Consider the following 24,501-nt stretch of genomic DNA (forward strand, 5'->3'; position numbering starts at 1 on the left):
CAATAACAACAAAAATAACTACAACAATAAAAAACAACAAGGGCAACAAAAGGGGAAATAAAAACATAAATATAAAAAATAAAAAAAACACTATGGTAATTTTGCTTGAGTTTGGTAGCTGGTCTGAAGTTGGATAAGAACATTGCCTGAGAGAATGGCGTCACAGTAGAGAATAAGGGATAGAAAGTCGGATTAGGGCAGGGAGTAGGTCCAGTTCTGGAGATAAAATTCTGTGGCTAAAATTAACTTTTTACCTCCATTCACATGACCCAGGGCATATCTATGTCTCACTAGAGCCTCCAAGTCCCTATTGGTCTGAGCTCACAGCTCATGGTCACATCTGAATAACATTGCAGGCTGCACTCATTTCAGGACCAGTTTTTTTCAAGTGGCAGGTCAGGATACCCCCAGCCTCCCTTCAGAGACTGGGGCTATGCCTACTGTCTATTGCTTTATGGTGAGCACAGGGTCCTGAGAGGGCCCACAAGACGCTGTTCCTTATGGAAGTGACCAGTGGTGGTGGAGAGAGGGACAGAGGTCTAGGCCCATCATATGTGTATGCGAGTCCAAGGATTCCCTAATTAGGGCCCCAGATGGCTAGGTGGTGTGGCATTGACCAAACAGGCCATTATTAAGTGGGCCAGTTTCTTGCCCTTATCCAACATTTGTAGTCCCTTCTTTATCTGATTATCCTAGATTTTCTCTCGGTTGTTTAGGTGTTGAGTGTCATTTGTTGAGCCCAACCAGAGTTAGGTTTTGGGGATCTGTCTTCTTTGTGCCTTTCTGCTAGGCTGTCCTGCTAATTTGGTCTAAATCCAATCAATCATAGAATTTATGATGCCATCTTTAGGCACTTCAACTATTACTAAGCACTTTGACTTTTATGATTGCACCTTGGCTATGGATATGTGTACACCTGCATCCAGTACAGCAAACCTAGCCTCATCTGGATATGTGTACACCTGCATCCAGTACGGTAAACCTAGCCTCATCTGGATATGTGTACACCTGCATCCAGTACAGTAAACCTAGCCTCATCTGGATATGTGTACACCTGCATTGCATCCAGTACAGTAAACCTAGCCTCATCTGGATATGTGTACACCTGCATTACATCCAGTACAGCAAACCTAGCCTCATCTGGATATGTGTACACCTGCATCCAGTACAGTAAACCTAGCCTCATCTGGATATGTGTACACCTGCATCCAGTACAGTAAACCTAGCCTCATCTGGATATGTGTACACCTGCATCCAGTACAGTAAACCTAGCCTCATCTGGATATGTGTACACCTGCATTGCATCCAGTACAGCAAACCTAGCCTCATCTGGATATGTGTACACCTGCATTGCATCCAGTACAGCAAACCTAGCCTCATCTGGATATGTGTACACCTGCATCCAGTACAGCAAACCTAGCCTCATCTGGATATGTGTACACCTGCATTGCATCCAGTACAGCAAACCTAGCCTCATCTGGATATGTGTACACCTGCATTGCATCCAGTACAGCAAACCTAGCCTCATCTGGATATGTGTACACCTGCATTGCATCCAGTACAGCAAACCTAGCCTCATCTGGAATCTGTTACTTAGTTAAATGACGTGCCATCTAACATGGATGTAGGCAGTCCCATGTGGTAGGAAAGGTCTCACCAGATATGGAGAGTTGTGAGGTTGACTCCTCAGGCTGGTATCTCTGGTTATATATAGTCCACAGAAAGATTTTAGTAACAGCATAATGCAGGGTGGCAGCACCAGTAGCAATTTGGTTGAAGTTGACAAAGTTGGTATGGCTGTAAGGAATCAGAGAAGGAGTTTCAAGAAGTATGAGCATGTCCCAGAGGTCCCAGGACTAGGAGAAATGTGGGTCTTAAAGAGAATGCAAGGAGTTTCTTATAGTATTAGAGAGAATTAAAATATCAATAATTAATTATTATAGCCAGGTTAGTTGGGGGGGTTAGTATCTATATGAGTATACTTGACTTCACTATGATTTGAATGCTTCCAGTGGTATCTGAACCTCTTTGTATTTTAAATACTTACAGGTTAAAAAGTCTTGACATGTCTAGGCTAAAGGTATAGTTGATTTAGGTGTTTGCAGAGCTATATTTTCACATTTGTTAGAGACCCATAAACAATTAATCCCCTTATCAGAGTTTGAGCATTTTGCAAATCTAAGATAAATATTAGCTAAAACTAGTATTTGTGCTTAGGACTGCGGTCTAGGCAGTTGGGGGACTTGAGATATTAAATCTACCACCCCCATGCTGTATTACTATTGATAGGGACTAAATAGTGACAGGACTAGAGATTCTTTCTTTCTTTCTTTCTTTCTTTCTTTCTTTCTTTCTTTCTTTCTTTCTTTCTTTCTTTCTTTCTTTCTTTTTTTGCCTCCAGGCTTATCGCTATGGCTCAGTGCCTACACTATGAATCCACTGCTCCTGGCAGCCATATTTTCCATTTTGTGGCCCTTCTTGTTATTGTTGTTGTCATCATTGTTGTTGTTGGATAGGGCAGAGAGAAATTGAGAGAGATGGGGAAGATGGAAAGACAGACACCTGCAGACCTGCTTCACCGCTTATGAAGCGACCCCCCTGCAGGTGGGAGCCGGGGCTCGAACGGGGCCTCACTTAGCACCATGTGTGCTTAACCTGCTACATTACTGCCCGGCCCCCTATGGGATTTTTTTTTTCAGCATTAGCTTATGACTTTCCAGATGAGGGGATCCAGAAAACCTCATCGACTCGTAGTCTGTCATCGGAGTGGTAAATCCTTTCTAGTGGGTTGCCTATTTTGGTGATGAGAAGTCTCTGTTTTTCTAATTGTATTCACACGTTGCTGTATAATACTGAGACCAATCTCTGCTTTCCTCTCTTACATTCTCTGTCTACAGCAAGCTGCCGGTGTTGAAATAGGAACTGACCATGTCCCTTCAATCACGGTGAAGGTATTGTACCATGTTTCTAGATTGTAATGTGCAAATACTATTTCATATTTCATCATAGGTATACAGTGTTGTCCTAAGTAAATCATGAAATGTAGAACTAGTGTTTTGAAGTTTAAAAATCTTGCCTTAGCCTTGGCTAGTAGGTAGATAAATTTTATTGTTACTGATATGTGAAACTGGTAATTCTGTTCATATCAACATCTATATGATATAAATAATGGTTATTACTTATTGCAAGCATTAATTACAGAGATGGTATTTTGAACCAGTGTCTATGTTCAAGAAAGATTAATGTGGTAACTATTCTAATGGAATTGTAGCATTATGTAAGTATGTTTTTTTTTTTTTTTTTTTTTTAGAAACATGAGCTAGTGATTTTCTTTTACACATGAATATTATGTGTGTGCTTGAAAAAAAATTCCCAGTAACCTATTGATACCTGTCATAATATTAGCCATAACTTTTAATTTTTTTTATCATTGCCTCCAGAGTTGTTGCTGGGGCTCAGTGCTTGCAGGATGAATCCTCCACTCCCAGAGGTCGATTTTCCTTTCTTCTGTTTGATAGGACAGAATAAAATTCAGAGGGGAGGAGTGATAGTGAGGGGGAGAGAGAGAGCACTGCTTCACTGCTCGTGAAGCTTCCTCCCTGCAGGTGGGGGATCAGGGGCCTGAACCCAGTTGCTTGCTTATGGTAAGGTATATAACAGTGGGCTCCAGCACTGCTCCATCCCCTAACATTAGTTTTCATTGAATATATTTACAGCAAGAAAATACTAAATGATTAAGCCACAAAGTAGTGGAGTGACACATTGATAGTCTTAAAAATGAGGAGGATGTGGTTTTGTTTCAGATTTCTGAGGCTTGTCATTGTAGTATTTTAGAAGTAGAACTCAAGTTTTAGTACTAAACCCCTCACAAGGCATTTAGACTAAAGTGCAGTAATCAGTCAGCACATTATTAAGCTGAAAATACTTATCACTGCCCAGACTTTGGAGCGAGGGAAATCTGTGGATCTTGGCGATTCATTCAGTGAAAACTTGGATGAGGCTTTGTATTTTTTTTTAGATTATTGGTTTCTGTCTTTGGAGGAGTTTGACAGGGCACCAGGCTTTACCAACAGTGTTCTTTTACACTGCACCCGGCGGGTCGTCCACGTGTGGGGATCTATGGTAGCTGTTGAATGGAGGGAGCCCGACCCTGTAACAGTTGTAAGCGAATTTTTTTGGATTTTTGCCACTGGAAACAAGGGTGGTCTTTCTCCATTCTCCCTCCCTCCGTTCAATCTAAGGCTCTATCTCAGTAATACTTTTGAGTCTGGAAAAGCAGTGGTGGCAAGAAATCAAACACGTCAGAAAGAAGCGTGGGGGAAGCCCATAGTGTTCCAAGAATGATCTATAGCTAGCTTGCTTGCTTTCTTTCTTCCTTCCTTCCTTCCTTCCTTCCTTTCTTTCGGGTGGAAAACCTCTTTAGTAACTGTCACTGATATTGTTCAGACACGTAGATATAATCATTCAGTATCACATTATAAATCGTAAAAAAGAAATCTTATACTAAAATCAAATAACATTAACATTGCTCAAGCTGTTTTTCCCCCTCCAACTCCTAATTATTGCTGTGAATAACCACACCTTCCCTCCCGTGCGTTTTTGTCTTTCCTATGAAATAACCACCTTAAAAGGATACATGGCCCTGCTGGACACTTCTCGTTTACTGGTGGAACTGACTACACTGGAGAATGACTGTGTCACAGTTGTTGTCTGTATCGGCTTTAGAAGGGTATGTCAGACAATACAACACATGAAGAATGCACAGACCAAGATGGGCTCACCCAGCAGACACCATGGCTTCCTGATTCTGTCAGACATTATTTATACCAATTTCTGCCATACATTTCTCCGTATAGCCTTTTATTATAACAGCAGCCAAGATATATAACCATGCAAGTTTCCATCATAATAAATCCTGTTAATTGAGAAAAATTTTCCATCTGTTCCAAGTGAATGAAGATGTGGCTACCTTAAGCATGTGTGCATGATGTGTGGCCACCTACTCCAGACAGCTAGTGCACAGTGGTTGTTCAGACCTGGCCTGTGGAGTCACATTTATGTATCTAGGATAAAAAAAAGTCACATCATGTTACCCGAGGATCACATTTCATTTTGTTTGAAGTAGAAAGTAGCATGCAAAATTCTCATATTCACATTTTATATTTTCCCCTTAATATTCAGTAATTATTTTTGTAAAATATGAGATTTATGATCCAGCCAAGTCTGTTTTTTTTTTCTTCCTTTTTGGGCACAAACACAATTCTTCTTTGTTACTGTAGTTATTTTGGTCACACATATCCTTGATCCACATTTGAAAGCTCCTAGCCCATTGTTGGGGAGCAGTTCACCTGTGTATGGGAGACATCGCTACCACACACGGAAGTCGAACGCAGCCTCCTCTTGAGGCAGTATAAAAGGATGCTTTTCTTTTCTTTTTTGTCTCAGGGCGCAGTGTTATGACGGGAAGAGTTAGAGCGTCTACTCTTTTACAAATGGCTTAGTGCCACTTTTAGGATTTTCTAGTTTTCACTTTTGAAGCTGGGCTCTTCTGAGATTCTGCTGGTCAGTTTTTAGTTCTTTTGATTCTGTGGTCGTGGGGATCTAATTTTGTTTCTCTGAAACTATTTTTTTAAATTTGTTTTTACTACCTTTATTTATTGGCTGGAGACAGCCGGAAGTCGAGAGGGAAGAGAGTGATAGAGGGAGAGAGACAGAGAGACGCCTCCAGCCATGCTTCACGCTCGCAAAGCTTCCCCTACAACTGGGGTGGGGGGGTCTCCAACCCCGGTCCTTGGCACTGTAACATTTACACTCAACCAGGTGCACCTCCATCCGGCCCCCTGAAACCATTTTTAAGCAATATTTCTTTATCTACTTGTTTATTTAAGGAAGAAAAGAGAGGCTGAGATTTCTCTGTCAGATGAGTTTCTGGGGCTGTAGTGAAGGTTTTATGCATTCAAGGAGTGTGTCTCCATTCAGTATCCATGAGTCTCCTCCGCTTCTTAAACACTGTGTGTGTGCACGTGTGCGTGTATGCGTGTGTGCGCGCGTGTGTGTGCGTGCGTATGTGCATGTGTGTGCGCGTGTGTGCATGCATGTGTGCGCGTGTGTGTGCGTGCGTGTGTGCATGTGTGTGTGCGCGCGTGCGTGTGTGCGCACGTGTGTGCGTGCATGTGTGTGCATGTGTGTGCGTGTTTGTGCGTGTGCGTGTGCGTGTGTGTGTGCGTGCGTGTGTGTGTGCGTGCGTGTGTGTGTGCATGTGTGCGCGTGTGCGTGTGTGTGTGTGTAACTTTGTTGTCTCTGATTCTTTCTGGCACTAAGGTCTTGCACGAGCATGATTCCACTGCTGGGATGGCTTTTCCATTCTTTCTGTTTCAGATAGAGATTGGGGCAGATGGACTGACGGTGAGAGAGGGTCATAGCACCCCTCTACCTGTCTGTAGAGTTTCCCCTGGCGTTGTTACTGATACTCTTGAATGCTGCCAGGGTTTGAACCTGGGTCTTTGAGCATGGTAAGGGATGTACTTTACCAGGTGAGCTGTTTCTTGGCCCCTGAAACTCATTTGTGAACCACTAAGTGGGTCTGCAGTTTTCATTTACAGACTTATTTTGAGATTTGACCACAGCTGAGTGAAGTCTGCCTTGGGTTTTGGCAGACAAGTCAAATCATGGTTCTTCCACTTATAATCCATTGGCCTTGGGCAAATTATCTTTTGTCTCTCTGAGTCAGTTTTCTCTAATAAAATAGTTTGTTGTAATAGGACTTATCTTACACATGAAGAGCAAATGAGATAATGTAGTAGTTGATTAACATTTTTCCATGCGTGCAGAATGCTGCTGGTGACTGCTATTCTGTTCTCTGAGAGTTATATGAACTATGTCTGTCTCAGATTATTGTGTGATGAATAGCAAGGGTGCGGTACACCGTAGTGCGTCCCAACTCAGTTGTGCATGGGAAGCCCCTGGGGTGCTGAGTAAGTCCTGGTACTCAGGTTTACCCTGGAGATTGGGACTCACTTGGTTAGTACTCACACCACCGGGGCAGGTGGCTTTTCAATCCATAGTGTGTCTGTGGACAGTTTCACCTGAATAGAACTCTCCACGAGTGCTGCGGCGGGCCTGCAAGAGATCTCATCTGCATGTGTGCCTGTCCGACACGCCTGTGGCCGAGCTTTGACCTTGTGATCTTGGCTCCCACTCTACTGCGGGAAGTTTAGGTGTTCTGGCCTCCTCGCCCCGCCCCGCCCCGCCCCGCCCCGCCCCGCCCCTCTCCCCTCCCCTCCCCTCCCCCTCCTCCCTTCCCCTCCTCCTCTCCTCCCCTCCCCTCCTCTCCCCTCTCCCCTCCCCTCCCCTTCCCTCTCCCTTCTCCCCTCTCCCCTCCCCTTCCCTCTCCCTTCTCCCCTCCCCTTCCCTCTCCCCTCCCCTTCCCTCTCCCCTTCCCTCCCCTCCCCTTCCCTCTCCCCCTCCCCTCTCCCCTTTCCTCTCCCCTCTCCCCTCCCCTTCCCTCTCCTCTCCCCTTCCCTCTCCCCTCCCCTTCCCTCTCCCCCTCTCCCCCTCCCCTCTCCCCTTTCCTCTCCACTCTCCCCTTCCCTCTCCTCTCCCCTTCCCTCTCCCCTCTCCCCTCCCCTTCCCTCTCCTCTCCCCTTCCCTCTCCCCTCTCCCCTCCCCTTCCCTCTCCCCTCCCCTTCCCTCTCTCCCCTCCCCTCCCCTTCCCTCTCCCCTCCCCTTCCCTCTCCCCTCCCCTTCCCTCTCCCCTACTCTCTCCTTCCCTCCCCTCCCTCTCCCTCTCCCCTCTCCCCTTTCCTCTCCCCTCTCCCCTTCCCTCTCCTCTCCCCTTCCCTCTCCCCTCCCCTTCCCTCTCCCCTCCCCTTCCCTCCCCCCTACACGTCCCTCTCCCCTTCCCTCCCCTCCCCTTCCCTCTCCCCTCCCCTTCCCTCCCCCCTACACGTCCCTCTCCCCTCCCCTCCCCTTCCCTCTCCCCTCGCCTTCTCTCTCCCCTCTCCTTCCCTCCCCCCTCCCCTCCCCTCCCCTTCCCTCTCCCCTCCCCTTCTCTCTCCCTTCCCCTTCCCTCTCCCCTCCCCCCTCCCTTCCCCTTCCCTCTCCCCCTCACCTCCTCTTCCTTCCCCTCCCCTCCCCTCTCCCCTCCCCTCCCCTCTCTTCTCCTCTCCCTCTCTTTGTGTGTGTATATGAAAATATAGGCTCAGAGTGGTGAAATCCCATAAGTGGGAGAAAAAAATAAGGCTGGGACTCAAGCTTCAAAGAAAGAACACAACCTATGGAAAACTACCTTTAAGCTTTTCTTTAAACTCTGATACTGTTTAACGTGGTGACCCATGAAGAATCTTTTTTTGTCCCATTCCCTTTACAAAACACTACCCCAGATTTCTTGGCTTTGAATCAGCCAGCTGCACCCCTGCCCAGCCCCAGCCCCTGCGTTTTGTTTCCTTACCTCTTTTTCCTCCTCAGCTCTCCACTTCACCTCCATCTGTAAGCAAGCATCAGCCAGTTTTCCCCTCTGTATATTTGCCTGTTTGAGACTTTTCCCGTGGATGTAGTCTTACAGTATATGTTTGTTTCTTTCATTCAGTATGTTTCCAATTTCTGATTATTTTAACTTTGCAGTTAATATTCCATGTTAAGCGTGCCAATACTTCATTCTTTTTATTACTGTGTACTATTTCACTGTGTGGATATTTCATATTTCATTTATTTGTTGGCATTTGAACTGTTTATATTTTGACTATTAATGAATAATGCTATTTTTTAAATACGTTTATTATTATTATGATTATACCAGAGTACTGCTTAGCTCTGGTTTCTTTTATTATTATTTATTTATAAAAAGGAAACACTGACAAAACCATAGGATAAGAGGGGTACAACTCCACACGGTTCCCACCACCAGAACTCCATATCCCATCCCCTCCCCTGATAGCTTTCCTGTTCTTTTTTTTTTAACTTTATTTATTTTTTATCAGATAGAAATTGAGGGGAAGGGGAGGTAGAGATAGAGAGAGACAGAGAGACAACTGCAGCCCTGATTCACCACTCATGAAGCTTTCCCCCCTGCAGGTGTCCTTGAGCACTGTAGTGTGTGCGCTTAACCAGGTGAGCCACTGCCTGGTCCCGACAGCTTCCCTGTTCTTTATCCCTCTGGGAGTGTGGACCCAGGGTCATTGTGGGATGCAGAAGGTGGAAGGTCTGGCTTCTGTAATTGCTTCCCCGCTGAACATGGGCATTGACAGGTCGATCCATACTCCCAGCCTACCTCTCTCTTTCCCTAGTGAAGAAGGGCTCTGGGGAAGCGGAGCTCCAGGACACATTGGTGGGGTTGTCTGTCCAGGGAAGTCTGGTTGGCATCATGGTAGCACCTGGGACCTGGGGGCTGAAAAGAGAGTTAATATACAAAGCCAAACAAGTCATTGACTAATCATGAACCTAAAGGCTGGAATAGTGCAGATGAAGAGTTGGGGTGGGGGGTGTCTCCATTCTGTAGACAGCCAGTAGGCATATTTTAGTTATATTCCAAGGGGCCTGTGGCTATACTTTTTTTTTTTTTCCCTGAGCCTGAAATCTGATATGCAGGTGGATCCAAGTTATTGTCTGGGGAGATAATGTCATGGCTGGAAAAAGGACCAGAAAGCTGAATCTGGGAAGAGAGTAGCTCCCAAATATGGGAAAGGTGTATTAATATTGTTGACTGTAAACCCCATCGCTTTGATATGATCTGGGGCCCATATTCAGCTTAGGAGCCTATGTGACCTCTGCATCCCTGTAGATCTGAGCTCACATTCTCTGGTCATGAGTAGGAACATTCCAAGCTGCCCCAATATCAGGACCCATCTTCCTCAGGTGGAGCACAGAGTATGTTTTCCTGCCTCCCTTCAGAGGATGGAACATTTTCTACCATTGTTGATCCAATTTGAGGGCAAGGTCTTATGAGGGCCCACAAAGGGGTCTGTGAATAATGCTGTTTTATGTATAGTCCACAGGTGTTTGGTGTACATAGGCTTTGTGTTCCTTGCTATAGAACTGTGAGGTTGAATGGCAAATTTTCAGTATCTTTCTGTCTTAAAGAAAATGTCAAACTTTAAAAAAATTTTTAATCATTATGTATTGGATAGAGACATCCAGAAATCAAGAGGAAAGGGAGGATAGCTAGGGAGAGAGACAGAGAGACACCTGCAGCTCTGCTTCACCACTTGTGAAGCTTTCCCCCTACAGGTGGGGACCGGGGGCTTGAACCCGGGTCCTTGTGCACTGTAACATATACGCTCAACCAAGGGCGCTACCACCCAGCTCCCTATGCAAATGTCAGACTGTTTTCTTGAATCATTTTACATTTCCAGAAGTGAGAGATAAGTGCTGCAGGTTTTCTTGCTCATGCCTATTTTTTGTCTGTCCTTTTGATTATCAGATTTTAGTTGAAGTAGTTTTTATCTCATTGTGGTTTTAATTTGCATTTTATAATGAGTAAGTTTATTGAGTATTTTTACATCTGCTTTCTGACTGGACTTGTATCTTCTTTGGTGAATAGTCTGTTCAACACTTTTGTTCAGTTTTTAACTGATAGAGCACTTTTATTCAACTATGTTTGCTACTTATTAAGCTTTAAGCCATGGAAGACTATGTTTTTCTCAACTGATGTTTCTTAATTCCTAGTATGTTTCAAGTAGCTTTAAAATTAGATAAAATGTAGTTTTCAATTAATAGCAGTTTCTCTCTCATTAGGTCATACTGCAGAATCGAGTGGTCTTGCAAAAAGTCAAATTATCAATTTATGTTCAATCTCCGTTAGTTTTAACTTGTGATCAATTCAGCATAGAATTTACTGGTAAGTTTTGTTTTCACTTGATGTATTGGGTTGTTGGGAAAGTCCTATCATATCATCTTTCTACTGGAAATATGCATCGTGACTTTTCTGACAAGCTAATATTGCTAAATTACAACTTTTAAATCACTGTGTTTATTTCATGGATATATTTATTGTCTAAACAGTGAAACTAGCCTCTTACTGAAACTATGATTGTGGTCAATGACTATTGAATTGAAGTAATTACAGAAATCCAAGCTTTCCTTAACTAGTTGGACGTATAATTGTACTTAAACACTGTAATTTGTAAGGTGTTCTTTATTGGTGTTTCCTTAGTGACCTGTTTATTGAATCAGTACTGTTTGATTAAAGAATATTGACTTTGGAGTCAGGCCTAAATTTGAATCTTTGCTTTACACACTTTCAATATGTAACTCTGGGCAAGCTACTTTTATAATTACTTATAGTTTCAGTTTTTTTTAATTTAATCTTAAAAAGGAGATTATAGTATTTCTCTAGAAGAGTTTGTTTTGACATTTTGATTAGAAAATGAACCTATGGAGGGGTCAGACCAAGATGGTAGAATTGTGAGGTTCTCTGTACACCTCCTTTAGCAGTGGGAGAAGCTACAGTAAGAAATGAAATCATCTGTTGAAAACACATCTGAAAGCTAGAGAAACAAACTTCACATCCAGTGAGTAAAGTAAAGACACAGAGAAACTCCCTCGTTAAGAAAGAAGCCCCACCATGTGATGATGACTGGGGAAACATCACCATCCTTCTATCAGTTGTGTAATGCGCACTCACTTGGTTTATGGGTGGCATATCTCATTCAACTGTGTGAAACTCAGCCAGCATGCTTATCAACTGCAGAAAGTTCAGGGGTTTGAGAGATGTTGATCAAGACTTGTAACTCCTCGCAGACAAACATACTCGGATGTAGTTAGGCAACCCCACCTGCTTGTTATCAGGCGAATCATCCGTGCAATCTACATGCACATTGTAAACCTCATAAAGCACAACCATCAGATAGACTTGCTCTCATGTTGGCCCTCAGCCTACCTGATGTTTCCCCATCAACACTGGAGTGAATAAACTGTGGGCCAGGTGGTGGCAGTCCTGGTTGAGTGCTTGTTATAGTGTGCCAGGGCCCGGGTTCAAGCCCGAAGTTCCAGCCTGTAGGGCGAAGTTTCATGAGTAGTGTAGCAGTGCTACAAGTCTCTCTCTCTCTCTCTCTCTCTCTCTCTTTTTTAATCTCTCTTTTCCCTCTTGATTTATCTCTGTCTCCACCCAACAAATAAATAGATGAAATACTAGAAACTGTTCAGAAAATGACAAAAGAGAAGAGTATACCACAATGAAACTGTGACACCAGCTTTCCTAATCATAGCGACCGTGAGGCTGCTGAGCATTTGTAACTCTGAGCCTGACAGGTCCCCAGGAACAGTCAACCTTGATGTATGGTGTCTACCAGATACTGCGATCGTGAACCTCTGCTTTCTGCTCAGTCCTACTCAGGTGCAGAGCTCTGGCCCAGAGAACCAAGCATAAAATTCAGACAGAGAAAACTGCCCTAACTCCTGGGTTAGGACTCCTGGAGAAAATCCCAGAAAATTTTCCTAGAGAAAATCCCACATTCAACCAGAGCCATTTAAGTTGCCTGAAAAGTGCTTCAAAGCAATGGTTCCAAGGATTGTTCACTGAAATGAGAAGCTCAGTGGAACAAAGCCAGTAGATCCAGAGAAAGTGTATGAGAAAGCACAAGAATGGTCCTAGTAGAAACTATACAGCTAAGGATTAAAATAGCTGGGAGGGCCAGGCAGTGTCGCACCTGGTTCAGCAAGCAGACTACAGTGCACAAGGACCCAGGTTCAATCCCCTGGTTCCCGCCTGCAGGGGGGAAGCTTCATGAGTGGCGGAGCAGGGCTACAGGTTATCTCGCTGTCTTTCTCCCTCTCTCCCCTTCTCTTAATCTCTCTCTGTCTCTATCCAGTAATAAATAAAAATTTTAAAAGGAACAAGGTAGCTGAACTAAAGCATCTAGTAGAGGAAACGTGCTAGTGGAAAGACAGAAGCCAAAGGCAAAAGTGGCGAGCTTGAGGGATGGGAAAGGGAGCTTTCAGAGCTGCGTTAAGGCTGAGGGGTGGCTCACCTCGTGAAGTGTGCATTTACCAGGCGTGACGCTCCAGTGCTGAAGCCCACAATGGGGCATCATGGCGCCCATGCTGTGATCGCTCTCTGAAAGAGCAGTAATAAAAAAGTTAGCCCAGCAGTGGTGGATACACAAATGTGTCGGTCTCGACACTGAAGCAGATGAGCAGGTAAAAATGAAAAAATAACTAAGACAAATAAAAGTAATGTACGAGTTTTAGGAGCATCAAGAGGAACAAAATCTGCTCCACAGGATGCCTGAAGGAGAAAAGAGAAAAGGAAATAGTACAGATCTGAAGAAAAAGTAGCTGAGTATTAAGCAGAGAGATAGACACTCAGATATAGAAAGCGCGAACAAATTCAAAATGAAATGAACCTACACAGATACACACCAACATACATTATAACTCAAATTGCAATGACAAGAATAAAGGGGGAATTGTGTAAGCAATAAGAGGAAAGTAAAAAGTCACCTATGATGGAGTCCCCATAAACCTATCAGTTGATTTCCCCCCATGGGAACTCTAGAAGCCAGAAAGAATTGGCATAACATATTCAAAAACTTAAATGGAAATGTTCCCTAATAAAGAATTCTCTACCCAGCTAGGTTATTACTCAGGTTTGACTGAATGGTACTGAGCTTTTTCAGACATATGTACAGTTGAAGGAATTCATTGCCTTTAAATTTTCCCTGAAAAGCATACTAGAGGTAGATTCAAAAGATAAGTACTGAATGATTGCATTCATGTAGTGTATACAAAAAAAAAAAAAATCAGGGAGCAAAGTCAACTGGAAACAGAACTTTCAGCTCAGACTGCAGAGCTGAGGTTACCCAAGGACACCAGGCGGGCGCGAGGTTGCAAGTCTGGAGGGGATTAAATAGACACCTTGGTGGACTGATAGGAATATTTTGATGGGATACCATATTTTGAAGAGGTGTGACATTAGACATCTATGACATATATAGTCTTTTAAAAATATTTATTCCCATTTTGTTGCCCTTGTTTTATTGTTGTAGTGATTATTATTGATGTCATTGTCGTTGGATAGGACAGAGAGAAATGGAGAGAGGAAGGGAAGACAGAGAGGGGGAGAGAAAGACAGACACCTGCAGACCTGCTTCACCACTTGTGAAGCGACTCCCCTGCCGGTGGGGAGCCGGGGGGTTCGAACCAGGATCCTTACTCTGGTCCTTGTGCTTTGTGCCACATGTGCTTAATCTGCTGCACTAACGCCCGACTCCCCGACATATATAGTTTCTGAAACCAATATTATCTAAAAAAAAACCAGATAAAAAGGATTATAGAAGACATTTGTGCTAATGTCCATACCATAAACAACTTTGTCATGTTTCTTCTCATATAGTCTCTCATCCTCTACCGCTCAAATCTAAGTTGTCATGTTAAAATGACTTCTGAATTAGTGGTTTGTTTGTGTTTTTTTCCTTGGTATCACTCTTGATGCTAATATTCATGAAATAAAAGCCTTATCATTCTTTTTTATGAATGATTTAATATTGATTTACAAAATTATGAGATAAAAGGGATGCAGTTCGGGAGTCAGGCAGTGGCGCAGCGGGTTAAGCGCATGTGGCGCAAAGCTCAGGGACCGGCGTAAGGATCCCGGTTCGAGCCCCCGGCTTCCCACCTGCAGGGGAGTCACTTCACAGGCGGTGAAGCAGGTCTGCAGGTGTCTGTCTTTCTCTCCCCCTCTCTGTCTTCCCCTCTTCTCTCCATTTCTCTCTGTCCTATCGAACAACAACAACATTAATAACAACAATAATAATAAAAAACAAGGACAACAAAAGGGAAAATAAATAAATATTAAAGAAATAATAATCAAAGGGGTGCAGTTCAACACAGTTCCCATCTGCAGAGTTCTGTGCCCCACGCCCTCTACTGGAAACTGCCGCGGGCCTTCCGAGGCCACAGATACAGGTTGACTGTCCGCTCTGTAACTGTCTAGAGTTACGCGTATTTGCCCCCTTTCTGTGGTCCTACGATTATTTCTTGTTGCAGTTACAAACCACTTTTGATTTTCTAAGATGGACAGGTGTCTAATACGGCACTGTAGGCAATGATATGCACAATCTGCTAATTACCAGTTTTTATTTATTTATTTACTTTATTATTTATTTATAGAAAGGAAACACTGACAAAACCATAGGATAAGAGGGGTACAACTCCACACAATTCCCACCACCAGAACTCCTTATCCCTTCCCCTCCCCTGATAGCTTTCCTATTCTCTATCCCTCTGGGAGTATGGACCCAAGGTCATTGTGGATGCAGAAGGTGGAAGGTCTGGCTTCTGTAATTGCTTCCTTGCTGAACATGGGCATTGACTGGTCGATCCATACTCCCAGCCTGCCTCTCTCTTTCCCTAGTAGGGCAGGGCTCTGGGGAGGTGGAGCTCCAGGACATATTGGTGGGGTTGTCTGTCCAGGGAAGTCAGGTTGGCATCATGGTAGCACCTGGGACCTGGGGGCTGAAAAGAGAGTTAACATACAAAGCCAAACAAGTCGTTGACTAATCATGAACCTAAAGGCTGGAATAGTGCAGATGAAGAGTTGGGGGGGGGGGCGGGCTCCATTCTGTAGATAGCTAGTAGGCATATTTTAGTTATATTCCAAAGGGCCTGTGGCTATACTAGTTTTGTTTGTTTTTTCCCTGAGCCTGAAATCTGATACGCAGGTGGATCCTAGTTATTGTCTGGGAAGATAATGTCATGGCTGGAAAAAGGGCCAGAAGCTGGATCAGGGAAGAGAGTAGCTTCCAAATATGGGAAAGGGGTATAAATATTGTTGACTGTAAACCCCATTGTACAAACCCTCACCACTTCTCTTTCCCCTTACAGTCTGTGTGTTAGCCCTTAGTTCTCTACCCACGTTCTTTCAGCATTTTGTGTATCCTGTTCTTTGTTTCTGCTGCCCACTCATCTGTGTTACTAGCAGCAGTGAGAAGGAATGTCAGGGGGACCAAGCGGTGGTGTGCCTGCTTAAGTGCATATATTGCAGTGTACAGGACCCAAGTTCAAGCCTGGGATCCTGCCTGCAGGGGTAAAGCGTCAGGAGTGGTGAAGCAGGGACGCAGGTGTTTCTCTCTCCCCTATCTCTCTGTGTCTTTCCAATAAGAAGTAAATAATAAATAAACATTAAAACGCAATGAGAAAGAAAGTTAGGTACTTTTGTTCTGGGGTCAGTGACCAGCTCTGTATTAACTGTGCTGCCTGGCAGGCTTCTTGATTTCTCTGTAACCTGTTCTTTTATTCACAGAGCAAACACAAAACCAAACAGGGACAATATTACTGTCTACCTTACAGGCTTGTTGCAATGCTTACATATTGAAAACAGTGGCTGCTATATAGGATATGCTTAGTTTTTGCTATTGTTTATAATCATTGTTGAAAATATTTGACTGACTAATTTTACATTGTTATAGCACCAGAGATGACTAGGACAGTGTCTTGTTCTGTTTATCTAAAAGGAAGCCACACGCCACCTGAATTGGAAGGAAACGCTGTGGTTTCTTACATCAGCCCTACAGGTAAACACACTGTTTTTCATGAACTTATAAACTTAATCACTTCTTAAGGTATTGGATTTATTCAATAGTTGAATGCTTCACTATTTTTGTAAGATGAGAGAGTGCATTTGAAATATTAGAGAATAAAAACTCTTCTATTTACTTGTTAAAAGTTATATTTTTCTTATGAGTGCTAAGTGATATTTATATAACTAATTTCTGCAAAAGTGTTTGATTCTGCCTTTTCAAATATTAGCAAATATGATATATTTTTATCTCACTTGAAGAATAGTACTTAGCCAGGTTTCATTGAGTTCAACTAACGGGGAAAGAATACTCTGAATTACTGGAAAAGATTGTTATTAATTACTCTGACAGTAAGGCACCATTGAGATTTTTAAACGTTATTTCTTTAGTATCTTTTAAAAAAAGTCTTTATTGGGGGATTAATGGTTTACAGTGGACAGTTTGCACATGTGTAACATTTCCCAGTTTTCCACATGACAATTCAACCCCCACTAGGTCCTCCTCTGCCATCATGTTCTAGGACCTAAACCCCCTCACCCCTACCCCAGAGTCTTTTTCCTTTGGTGCAATACACCAAGCTCTTTAGTATCTTTCATGTTTTAAAGCATTTGTGGAAGGTTTAGATTTGATTGTCAATAATTGTCAAATGATCTCTTCTCATTTATTTTTACTTTTTTAAAAATTAGTATGGTTATGAGTTAATACTGTTTTATATAAAGCATAATGTTTTCAGAAGTACAATTTCTCTCATATCACACACACACAGACAACACACACACACAGACAACACACACACAGATAATACACACACACAGACAACACACACACAGACAATACACACACACACACACAGACAACACACACACACAGACAACACACACACACAGACAACACATACACAGGCAATACACACACAGACACACGCACAGACACACACACACACACACACACACACAGACTTCATTTCACTCATTACCGATGTTTCTGTGTTCCTCTGTCTGTCCATCCATCCCCACCCTTTCCTCGAATATCACCATGGTTTTCACAGTCTAACAGCCAGTTTGCTAACCTTTTTTTCTTTTCCCCTTCTTTTTTTGCAAGTTCCTTTGAAAAGTTATCTATGCTACTCAAATTTGTGAAACCATCTATTAGTTGTGTTTCACCTCTTATTTTACCTAGCATGATCATTTCTAGTTCCATAGATTTTTATCCCCAAAGATACAGTACTATCTTTTAAATAGCTGAGTAGTATTCTGTTAAATTTATAGCCCATAATATCTTTAATAAGACTCAAATAGTTTTTTGAAGGTATTTTGGTCCAGTTGGAAATGAGTTATTGTAAATTTTAACCTAATTTGGTTCAGTTTTAAAGGTTCCCCCCCCACTTCCTGTGTAGTAAATTCTTTCATCTCTGTCTCTCTGTCTCTCTGTCTCTCTCTCTCTCTCTCCTACTAATCTTGTTGTTGGGGCTCAGTGCTGGCTCTACAAAACCACCTCTCTTGGTTGCTATTTTATTTCATTTTTTCCCTTTCTTTTAAATTTTGATAAGACAGAGAAATTGAGAGGGAAGGGGAAGATAGACACCTGCAGACCTGTATTACTGCGCATGAAGCTTCCCCCTGCAGGCGGGCCTTGAGCCCAGCTCCTTGTCACGGTAATGCGTGTGCTCAGTTAGGTGTGTCGCTGGCCAGCCCTCTTGTGTGGTTAATTCTTTATGGTAAGAGTTTAATAGAATAATCAGTCAGTGATTTATAACTTCTTTGTGTTTTCAAAATTATGTTTCTTCTGCTTTGTGAGTTACTTAGCTTTAAATTATATTAAAATCCATTTTAACTAAAAATAGATATTATCCCATTGTAGTATCTATTGGATGAAATTATAAAACTAACTGTAGATAAAAATACTATGTGTTAGGTTTATCCTCTGAATTTTTTCTCAGTAATGCATTTTGATGCGCTTGATGTTTACATATTGATTCTGGCTTGTTGTTTGCCTAGATCATATTTATTTAGTTCTTTATTATTACATTTACAGAAAAATTTCACTCTCATATAGACTTCTGAGAATGAAAGTGCAAATATATTGATAGATATGTTTAATTGTGTATGCATTTCATTATGAACTGACATATTTATTGGAGGGTTGTTTACGTCACCTGTGAGAACATTGATAACCTCAATATAAAATTTTATATGTTAAATTTATATTGTAACTGTCACAGATAATTTGTTCCATTCTTTCTTCCTTACGCCTTTTTTGCATTGTCTTTGATGGATAGATCGAAATCCTGAAGGTATGTGCAAAAATAACTCAGAACAAAATGGATGTCAGAACTGAAATTTGGTCAATGTATTTGCTTGGTGCTATATTATGAAAAATTCTTTTTATGAACTGCTATTTTCACTTGATACTCCTTTTTATGTTGCCTCTATGTCTTGGTCTTGCTACGGACAGAGGAGAAGATGCTTCCTTTCATAGAGACTTGTCATTCTTTATTATTTGTTTCAGAATGAAGCTTCATGATTTTATTTAAACATTGTCTATGACTACTTATTTCTTTGTTACCTTGGTGATTAACCTGTATCATGTGTTATTTTTATCTAAGTGAAGAAAAAGGAAGGAACGAAAGTGCTTGTCTGTTGGGCCTTAAAGCCAGCCCCCCTGCTCTGCTTACATAATCACTGTTTTGCCTGAAAGATCCCCCACCACGTTATCCCCTCAGGGCATTCCTAATTCAGTTAAAACCATCGCACCAGTTGCTAAGGATGCTTCCACCTTCCCAGCATGCCTTTTGCCTCTCTCCACCCCCTTTCCTAGCCAATCCCATTCCCGACTCGGCACTTCTGTCTTTACCCTATAAATCCCACTGCTGTTCCGGTTTTGTTGTCTTTCTCTTCCGCATCCTGACCCTGAGAAGGGTTGGTGTGTATAGCGGGAGGTGGTCATTTTGCTAGCTCCACATGGCCTAAACCGCTGTGCCCACAGCCAACTCTGGGGTGCCAACTCTGGGGCGTCAACTCTGGGGCGTGTGCAAGAATAAAGATTTGCGTTCCCACTCCACCATGAGTTCCTGGTCTCTCTCCCCCGCAAAGCAACCCGACACCTGCCACTGAATTCCAAATTGTCTGTTCTTGATGTGATCCAGATCTACCATTCACTTTCACTTGCTGATCATGATGTCTTAACTTCTGTGGGTTTATTCCTTGTCTTGTTTAGACTTTTTGTGCGATTATCATCTAGGCACTGACTTCCCAAACTTGTTTGTGTTAGTGTTGGTTGTTACACATTTTGTTTTCCCCAATTCCTTTATGAGTGCTCTAATACTTATCATAATATGAATTTGATTAAGTCTGTTCCTTTGGGTTCCTCTAGTAGATTTTCAGCTCTTTGAGAGCAGGAATCGACTCTTGATCTTTGATTATATAGTATCAGTGTCCATAAGAAACATTCTAACCATATCTACTACTTTATTTTTCCTTAGTTTGTAATTGTTCTTTCTTTTATAATAATGTCTTAAAGTCTTCATTCTTTTCAAAATTTATTGGTATTATTATAGGATAGATAGAAATTGAGAAGACAGATGGAGTTAGATATGGAGAGAGAAAGAGAGACACCTGCAGACCTACTTAACTGACAGTGAAGCATCCCTTCTGCAGGTGGGAAGCGGGAGCTGGAACTCCGGTCCTCACGTCTGTTAATGTGTGTGCTCAGTCAGGTGCATCTCCGCCCAGCTCCCTTTGGGGGTTTATCATTATTGAATATTAAAGAAATAAATTTCAGCTAACAATACTAAGTAAGTATAACACTTAAAAAATAGTGGCAATATACTTACACAGTTTTGGTGATGGCAACAACTTGAGTTGCATAGTAGTTAATACTTAGGGGATGAAAATATATTCATATTAGAGACGTTTTAATGGGAGCAAATATTTAGCTGAATAACAAAGTTTTGCGTGGCAGATAACACTTAGAGTACTGAAAAGTAGCCATTTTTAGTGATACTATTTATACAACTGATAAGATTCTATACTGTCTTATATAACACCTTTTAATCATTCTTATATTTTGGTTTGATTTTTAAAAAATAAGTAAAGGTTATTATTGAAAAAATGTATTACCATTTACTGCAAATTCAGCCTACCCTATTAAAGATTGCAATGTACAAAAAAACTTTAATTTTTTTAATACATACCTGGCTTTGATAATCTCTTAGGATAGATTTAAAAATTTTAATAAGTTTTAGGGAGTAGAGTTCAAATATTCAGCCATCCCTCTGAGATGTGAGAATAATTTGTTGGCATTTAGAACTTATACATAATGCTTTGAATTTCAAAGGCTGATCTGTTTTATTGGCCTGATCTGTGCAGCTGTAGTGCAGATAAGCAGTCCTGCTTTGACATGTGGGAAAAGAGAAGCAAATGAGGTTTTGTATGCTGTCCCATAAGAGTGGGTCTCCATCACTTCTCAGTAAAGTTACATGACATGGGCAGTGTAGAACATGACGGCAGTAGGAGCACAGTACAGAGCCAGGCATTACAGGAAAGGATCAGGAAGCTCGCACTCATTGCAGACATTGCTACTGCTTTGGGTCTCCTTATTTCCAATCTGAAACGACTCTAGCAGGCCCTGGACAGAGATCTAAAGGTATTCTATAGATGTGTTGTAATATGTAGTTGGAGTTATTCTACTCTGATATTTATGTTCTGCTTCCTTTTTTTTTCCCCATTTTTTTTTAAAGCATATTTGGGCTTCCCTCTTGTGAGTGATACTGGGCTCTTGGGTGTGGCAGATGTAATTAGAGTTATCTCCCTGGGTAAATGGTTCCACCAGGAATGAATGGTTTTGATGGGAATTTTCGAAGCATTAAGTAATTTTGTGACGATCTGTCCCATAGAAGTTGTGATTGCCATTAGCAGCCTAGGAAGAAAAATTTTCTGAGTCAGAGCTGATTATATTTGTCAAAAAATTACAGAATAAAGTCAGTTTGTTGGCGGTATAGGGCAGTATTGAGTATTCCAAATAATTTCATTTTTCTTTTCTCTCAGAAAGTTGCGTGAACCATATACAGAGATTGTCGCCAGCTCTTGAAGATGGTGTTAATGACTGGCAAATTAGGCTCTTCCATCTAAATTGCAAGCTAACCTGCTAGCTATTTTGAATAGTCTTTGAGTCTTTAAACACACAGAATCACAGATCGCAGTAGACAAGCTCACTGACAGCTGCACGACTCTGGCTCTGGCTTCTTCAATGCACTCATAGCTTGAATAGTAAATTACCATTTACTGTTAGCCACATGCTGTTGCTCCTGGTTGAGCGCACATGTTACAATGTGGAAGGACCCCAGTTTGAGCCCCTGGTCCCCACCTGTAGGAAGAAAGCTTTGCTATTGGTGAAGTAGTGTTGCAGGTGTCTCTCTGTCTCTCTCCCTGTCTATCACCTCTTCTCCTCACCGTTTCTGGCTATCTGTATCCAATAAATAAATATAATTAAAATATAGTAATTGGTAGCCAAATACACACATTTCACACTTTTTAAGAAAATGTAAGTCTATATTGGATTGTGCCTCTGATCAATTCATGTCTAAATACCAGACAGCATAGTTTGAAGTGCTTGGGTTTTAATTTGACAAGAATCAATGGAAAGTAATGGTATTATTATATTTCTTTCTTTTTAAAGATATATTTCCCTTAAACTGATTTAAAGAATTTCCTCCTTCCCTACTCACCCCTGCCAATGGCAAAGCTTTTTTTTTTTTTTTTTTAATTTCCTTATTGGGCAATTAATGTTTTTACATTCAACAGTAAATGCAATAGTTTGTACATGCATAACATTTCCCAGTTTTCCATATAACAATAAAACCCCCACTAGGTCCTCTGTCATCAGTTTTGGTGGTAAAACTTTTATAACTGCCATCATTTAAAAAATTGCCACAATAATCATTTTATCAAGTCCACGTATCATCATTTGTCATAGTAATGCTTTCCAAATGTCCAACGGAATAGGTTTATAATTCCTGCAAAAGCAAGAAATTCCGATGGATTTCTACAAATTTTAGCACAGACATTGCTTTAGTGTATGATACTGTTCTTAACTGGCCTTATTGAACTTTGAATTGAATTATAAGGTGTTTTCTTACTTAGATTTGTCATTGCATGTTAAGGTTTCTGAAACACACACACACACACACACACACACCACACCACACCAGTTTCTTAACTCAGGGTTCTTTGGGATTTAGGACAAATATATATTTGGTAGTGTAAGAGTACTATTGACTATTATTGATCATGATTTTCTTTTCCTTTTTCTTTTTTTTTGTTTTAAATTCAATCGGTACCTAGTTCAAATAGTGGACACAGTTTTAGCAATATAGTTCTAGGGGAACATTTAAAGTCACTTTTATTTGAACCAGTAGCTCAGACCTTTACTGAAAATATATATAAAAAATAGATTCTGTATCCATATAGAGAACAGGCAAAAGATGAAACTTGTTTTTGTTAAAAAGTAAGAATTGGAATTAGGTTTCAATTTCCTTGGTCTTTCCAGACTCTATTGATTGAGTCAATAATTTATATATTCTAGAGGGGACATAGTTAATGGATATATTTCCATAATTTGGGGATTACATAGAATACATGAAAATTTCCTTGATGTTGGAAAACCAATTACTTTGTCATTTTTTGTGTGTGTGTGTATTTGACAATGTTGATAATTGTGGTTTGAGTAGTAGCTTAGATAATGTTACCATAATATTTTGAATGAAAACATTTCATCATTATAAAGTATAAATACACATGCCCCTGAAACCTCACAGAATGTCAGGAAGTAATGCCCTGGGACTTTTCTGAAAAGATACCAGTTATACTTTGCATCTAGGATTGCAGAAGTGAATTTCACATCTGTTGGTTATGAGCAACAAGAACAATAAAATAGAAAGGCTATGTATAATTTGATGGATACTAGATTATGTTGAAGAGAATGACAAATATGCTTCACATGTTCTGAAAAAGGATTTAACTGACCTCATATATCAATATGGTTGCCATTGTTGATGGTCTCTCACTATCCTAGTGAGTAAGGAGTGCTGGAAAGTGAACTGCCAGACTGTGGACTAAACCACACAATTCCATCTGGTTTTAATAAAATAGATGGCTACTTCTAGGGACCCTGCCATGGGGTCTTATTCTCAAGCTTTAACTGCTTCTGCTTTTTCTATTTAAGCCACTCACTGAATCTGTTGTAAAGTAATGAAGGAATTAATATGTTAGATCCACCAAATAGAGCAAAACATATTAAGTTTTCCATTTCTCTATAGCAGTATAATGAGAGATAGGATTCTGTATGCCGTCTTTCATGTCTCCTAGGCAAATATACAATCATTGAATAAAAGGAAGCTAAGAAACAATTGCAGAATTGCTTCTCTAGATTTATGAAAAGAGTCCAGTTTTCTTTGTTAATCAGATTTATCCTCTTTAAAAATATTGACAGGGATGATTAAACAATTTTTAAAAGTTTGACATAAAACTGTTAATTTATTTCAGTATGCCTGTATGCATTTTGAAAATTTTAACTGAATGATTACCTAAGGCTTTCAAAGGATCACTTAACAGTACAATTAAATGGATAAAAAATATAATTTCTTAGGAGAGCAGTCTCTTCATAGTGATGTATAAAGCAGATATGAACTTTAGTTGAGAAAAGTGCTGTCTTCATGCTTTTTAAATTTTTTTTCTACTTATTTTATTTATTCGTTTTGATGCCCTTTTTTATTGTTGTTGCTATTGCTGTCTTTTTTGTAGGGTAGGACAGAGAGAATGGAGAGAGGGAGGGAAGACAGAAGGGGAGAGAAAGACAGACGCCTGCAGCCCTGCTTCACCGCCTGTGACGATACTCCCCTGCAGGTGGAGAGCGGGGGGCTTGAATCAGGATCCTTACACCGGTCCTTGCGCTTTGCGCCACCTGCGCTTAACCTGCTGCGCTACCGCCC

General features: G+C 41.3%; 1 protein-coding gene and 1 pseudogene across 6 annotated transcripts in view; one reads left to right on the plus strand and one right to left on the minus strand.

Annotated features, from left to right (window-relative positions):
- BBS9 (Bardet-Biedl syndrome 9) overlaps positions 1–24,501 on the plus strand; it is a 420,670-nt gene that overhangs the window by 176,949 nt on the left and 219,220 nt on the right. For 4 of the 6 annotated variants that reach the window (XR_009551114.1, XM_060195812.1, XM_060195814.1 and 1 more), the window contains 4 exons: positions 2,898–2,951; positions 10,732–10,834; positions 16,404–16,508; positions 18,793–18,807. Coding sequence is in view for 5 of the 6 variants with exons in the window: in XM_060195812.1 (XP_060051795.1) it covers positions 2,898–2,951; positions 10,732–10,834; positions 16,404–16,508; positions 18,793–18,807 (277 nt within the window). In the remaining variant the exon portion in view is untranslated. The remainder of the gene's footprint in view (positions 1–2,897; positions 2,952–10,731; positions 10,835–16,403; positions 16,509–18,792; positions 18,808–24,501) is intronic. The other 2 variants (XM_060195813.1, XM_060195815.1) reach the window with 1 other exon arrangement.
- Positions 11,596–11,692, minus strand: LOC132540105 (small nucleolar RNA U13; annotated as a pseudogene).

The sequence above is a fragment of the Erinaceus europaeus genome, chromosome 8 (genome assembly GCF_950295315.1).
Source record: "Erinaceus europaeus chromosome 8, mEriEur2.1, whole genome shotgun sequence".
In the NCBI taxonomy this organism is placed as follows: domain Eukaryota; kingdom Metazoa; phylum Chordata; class Mammalia; order Eulipotyphla; family Erinaceidae; genus Erinaceus; species Erinaceus europaeus.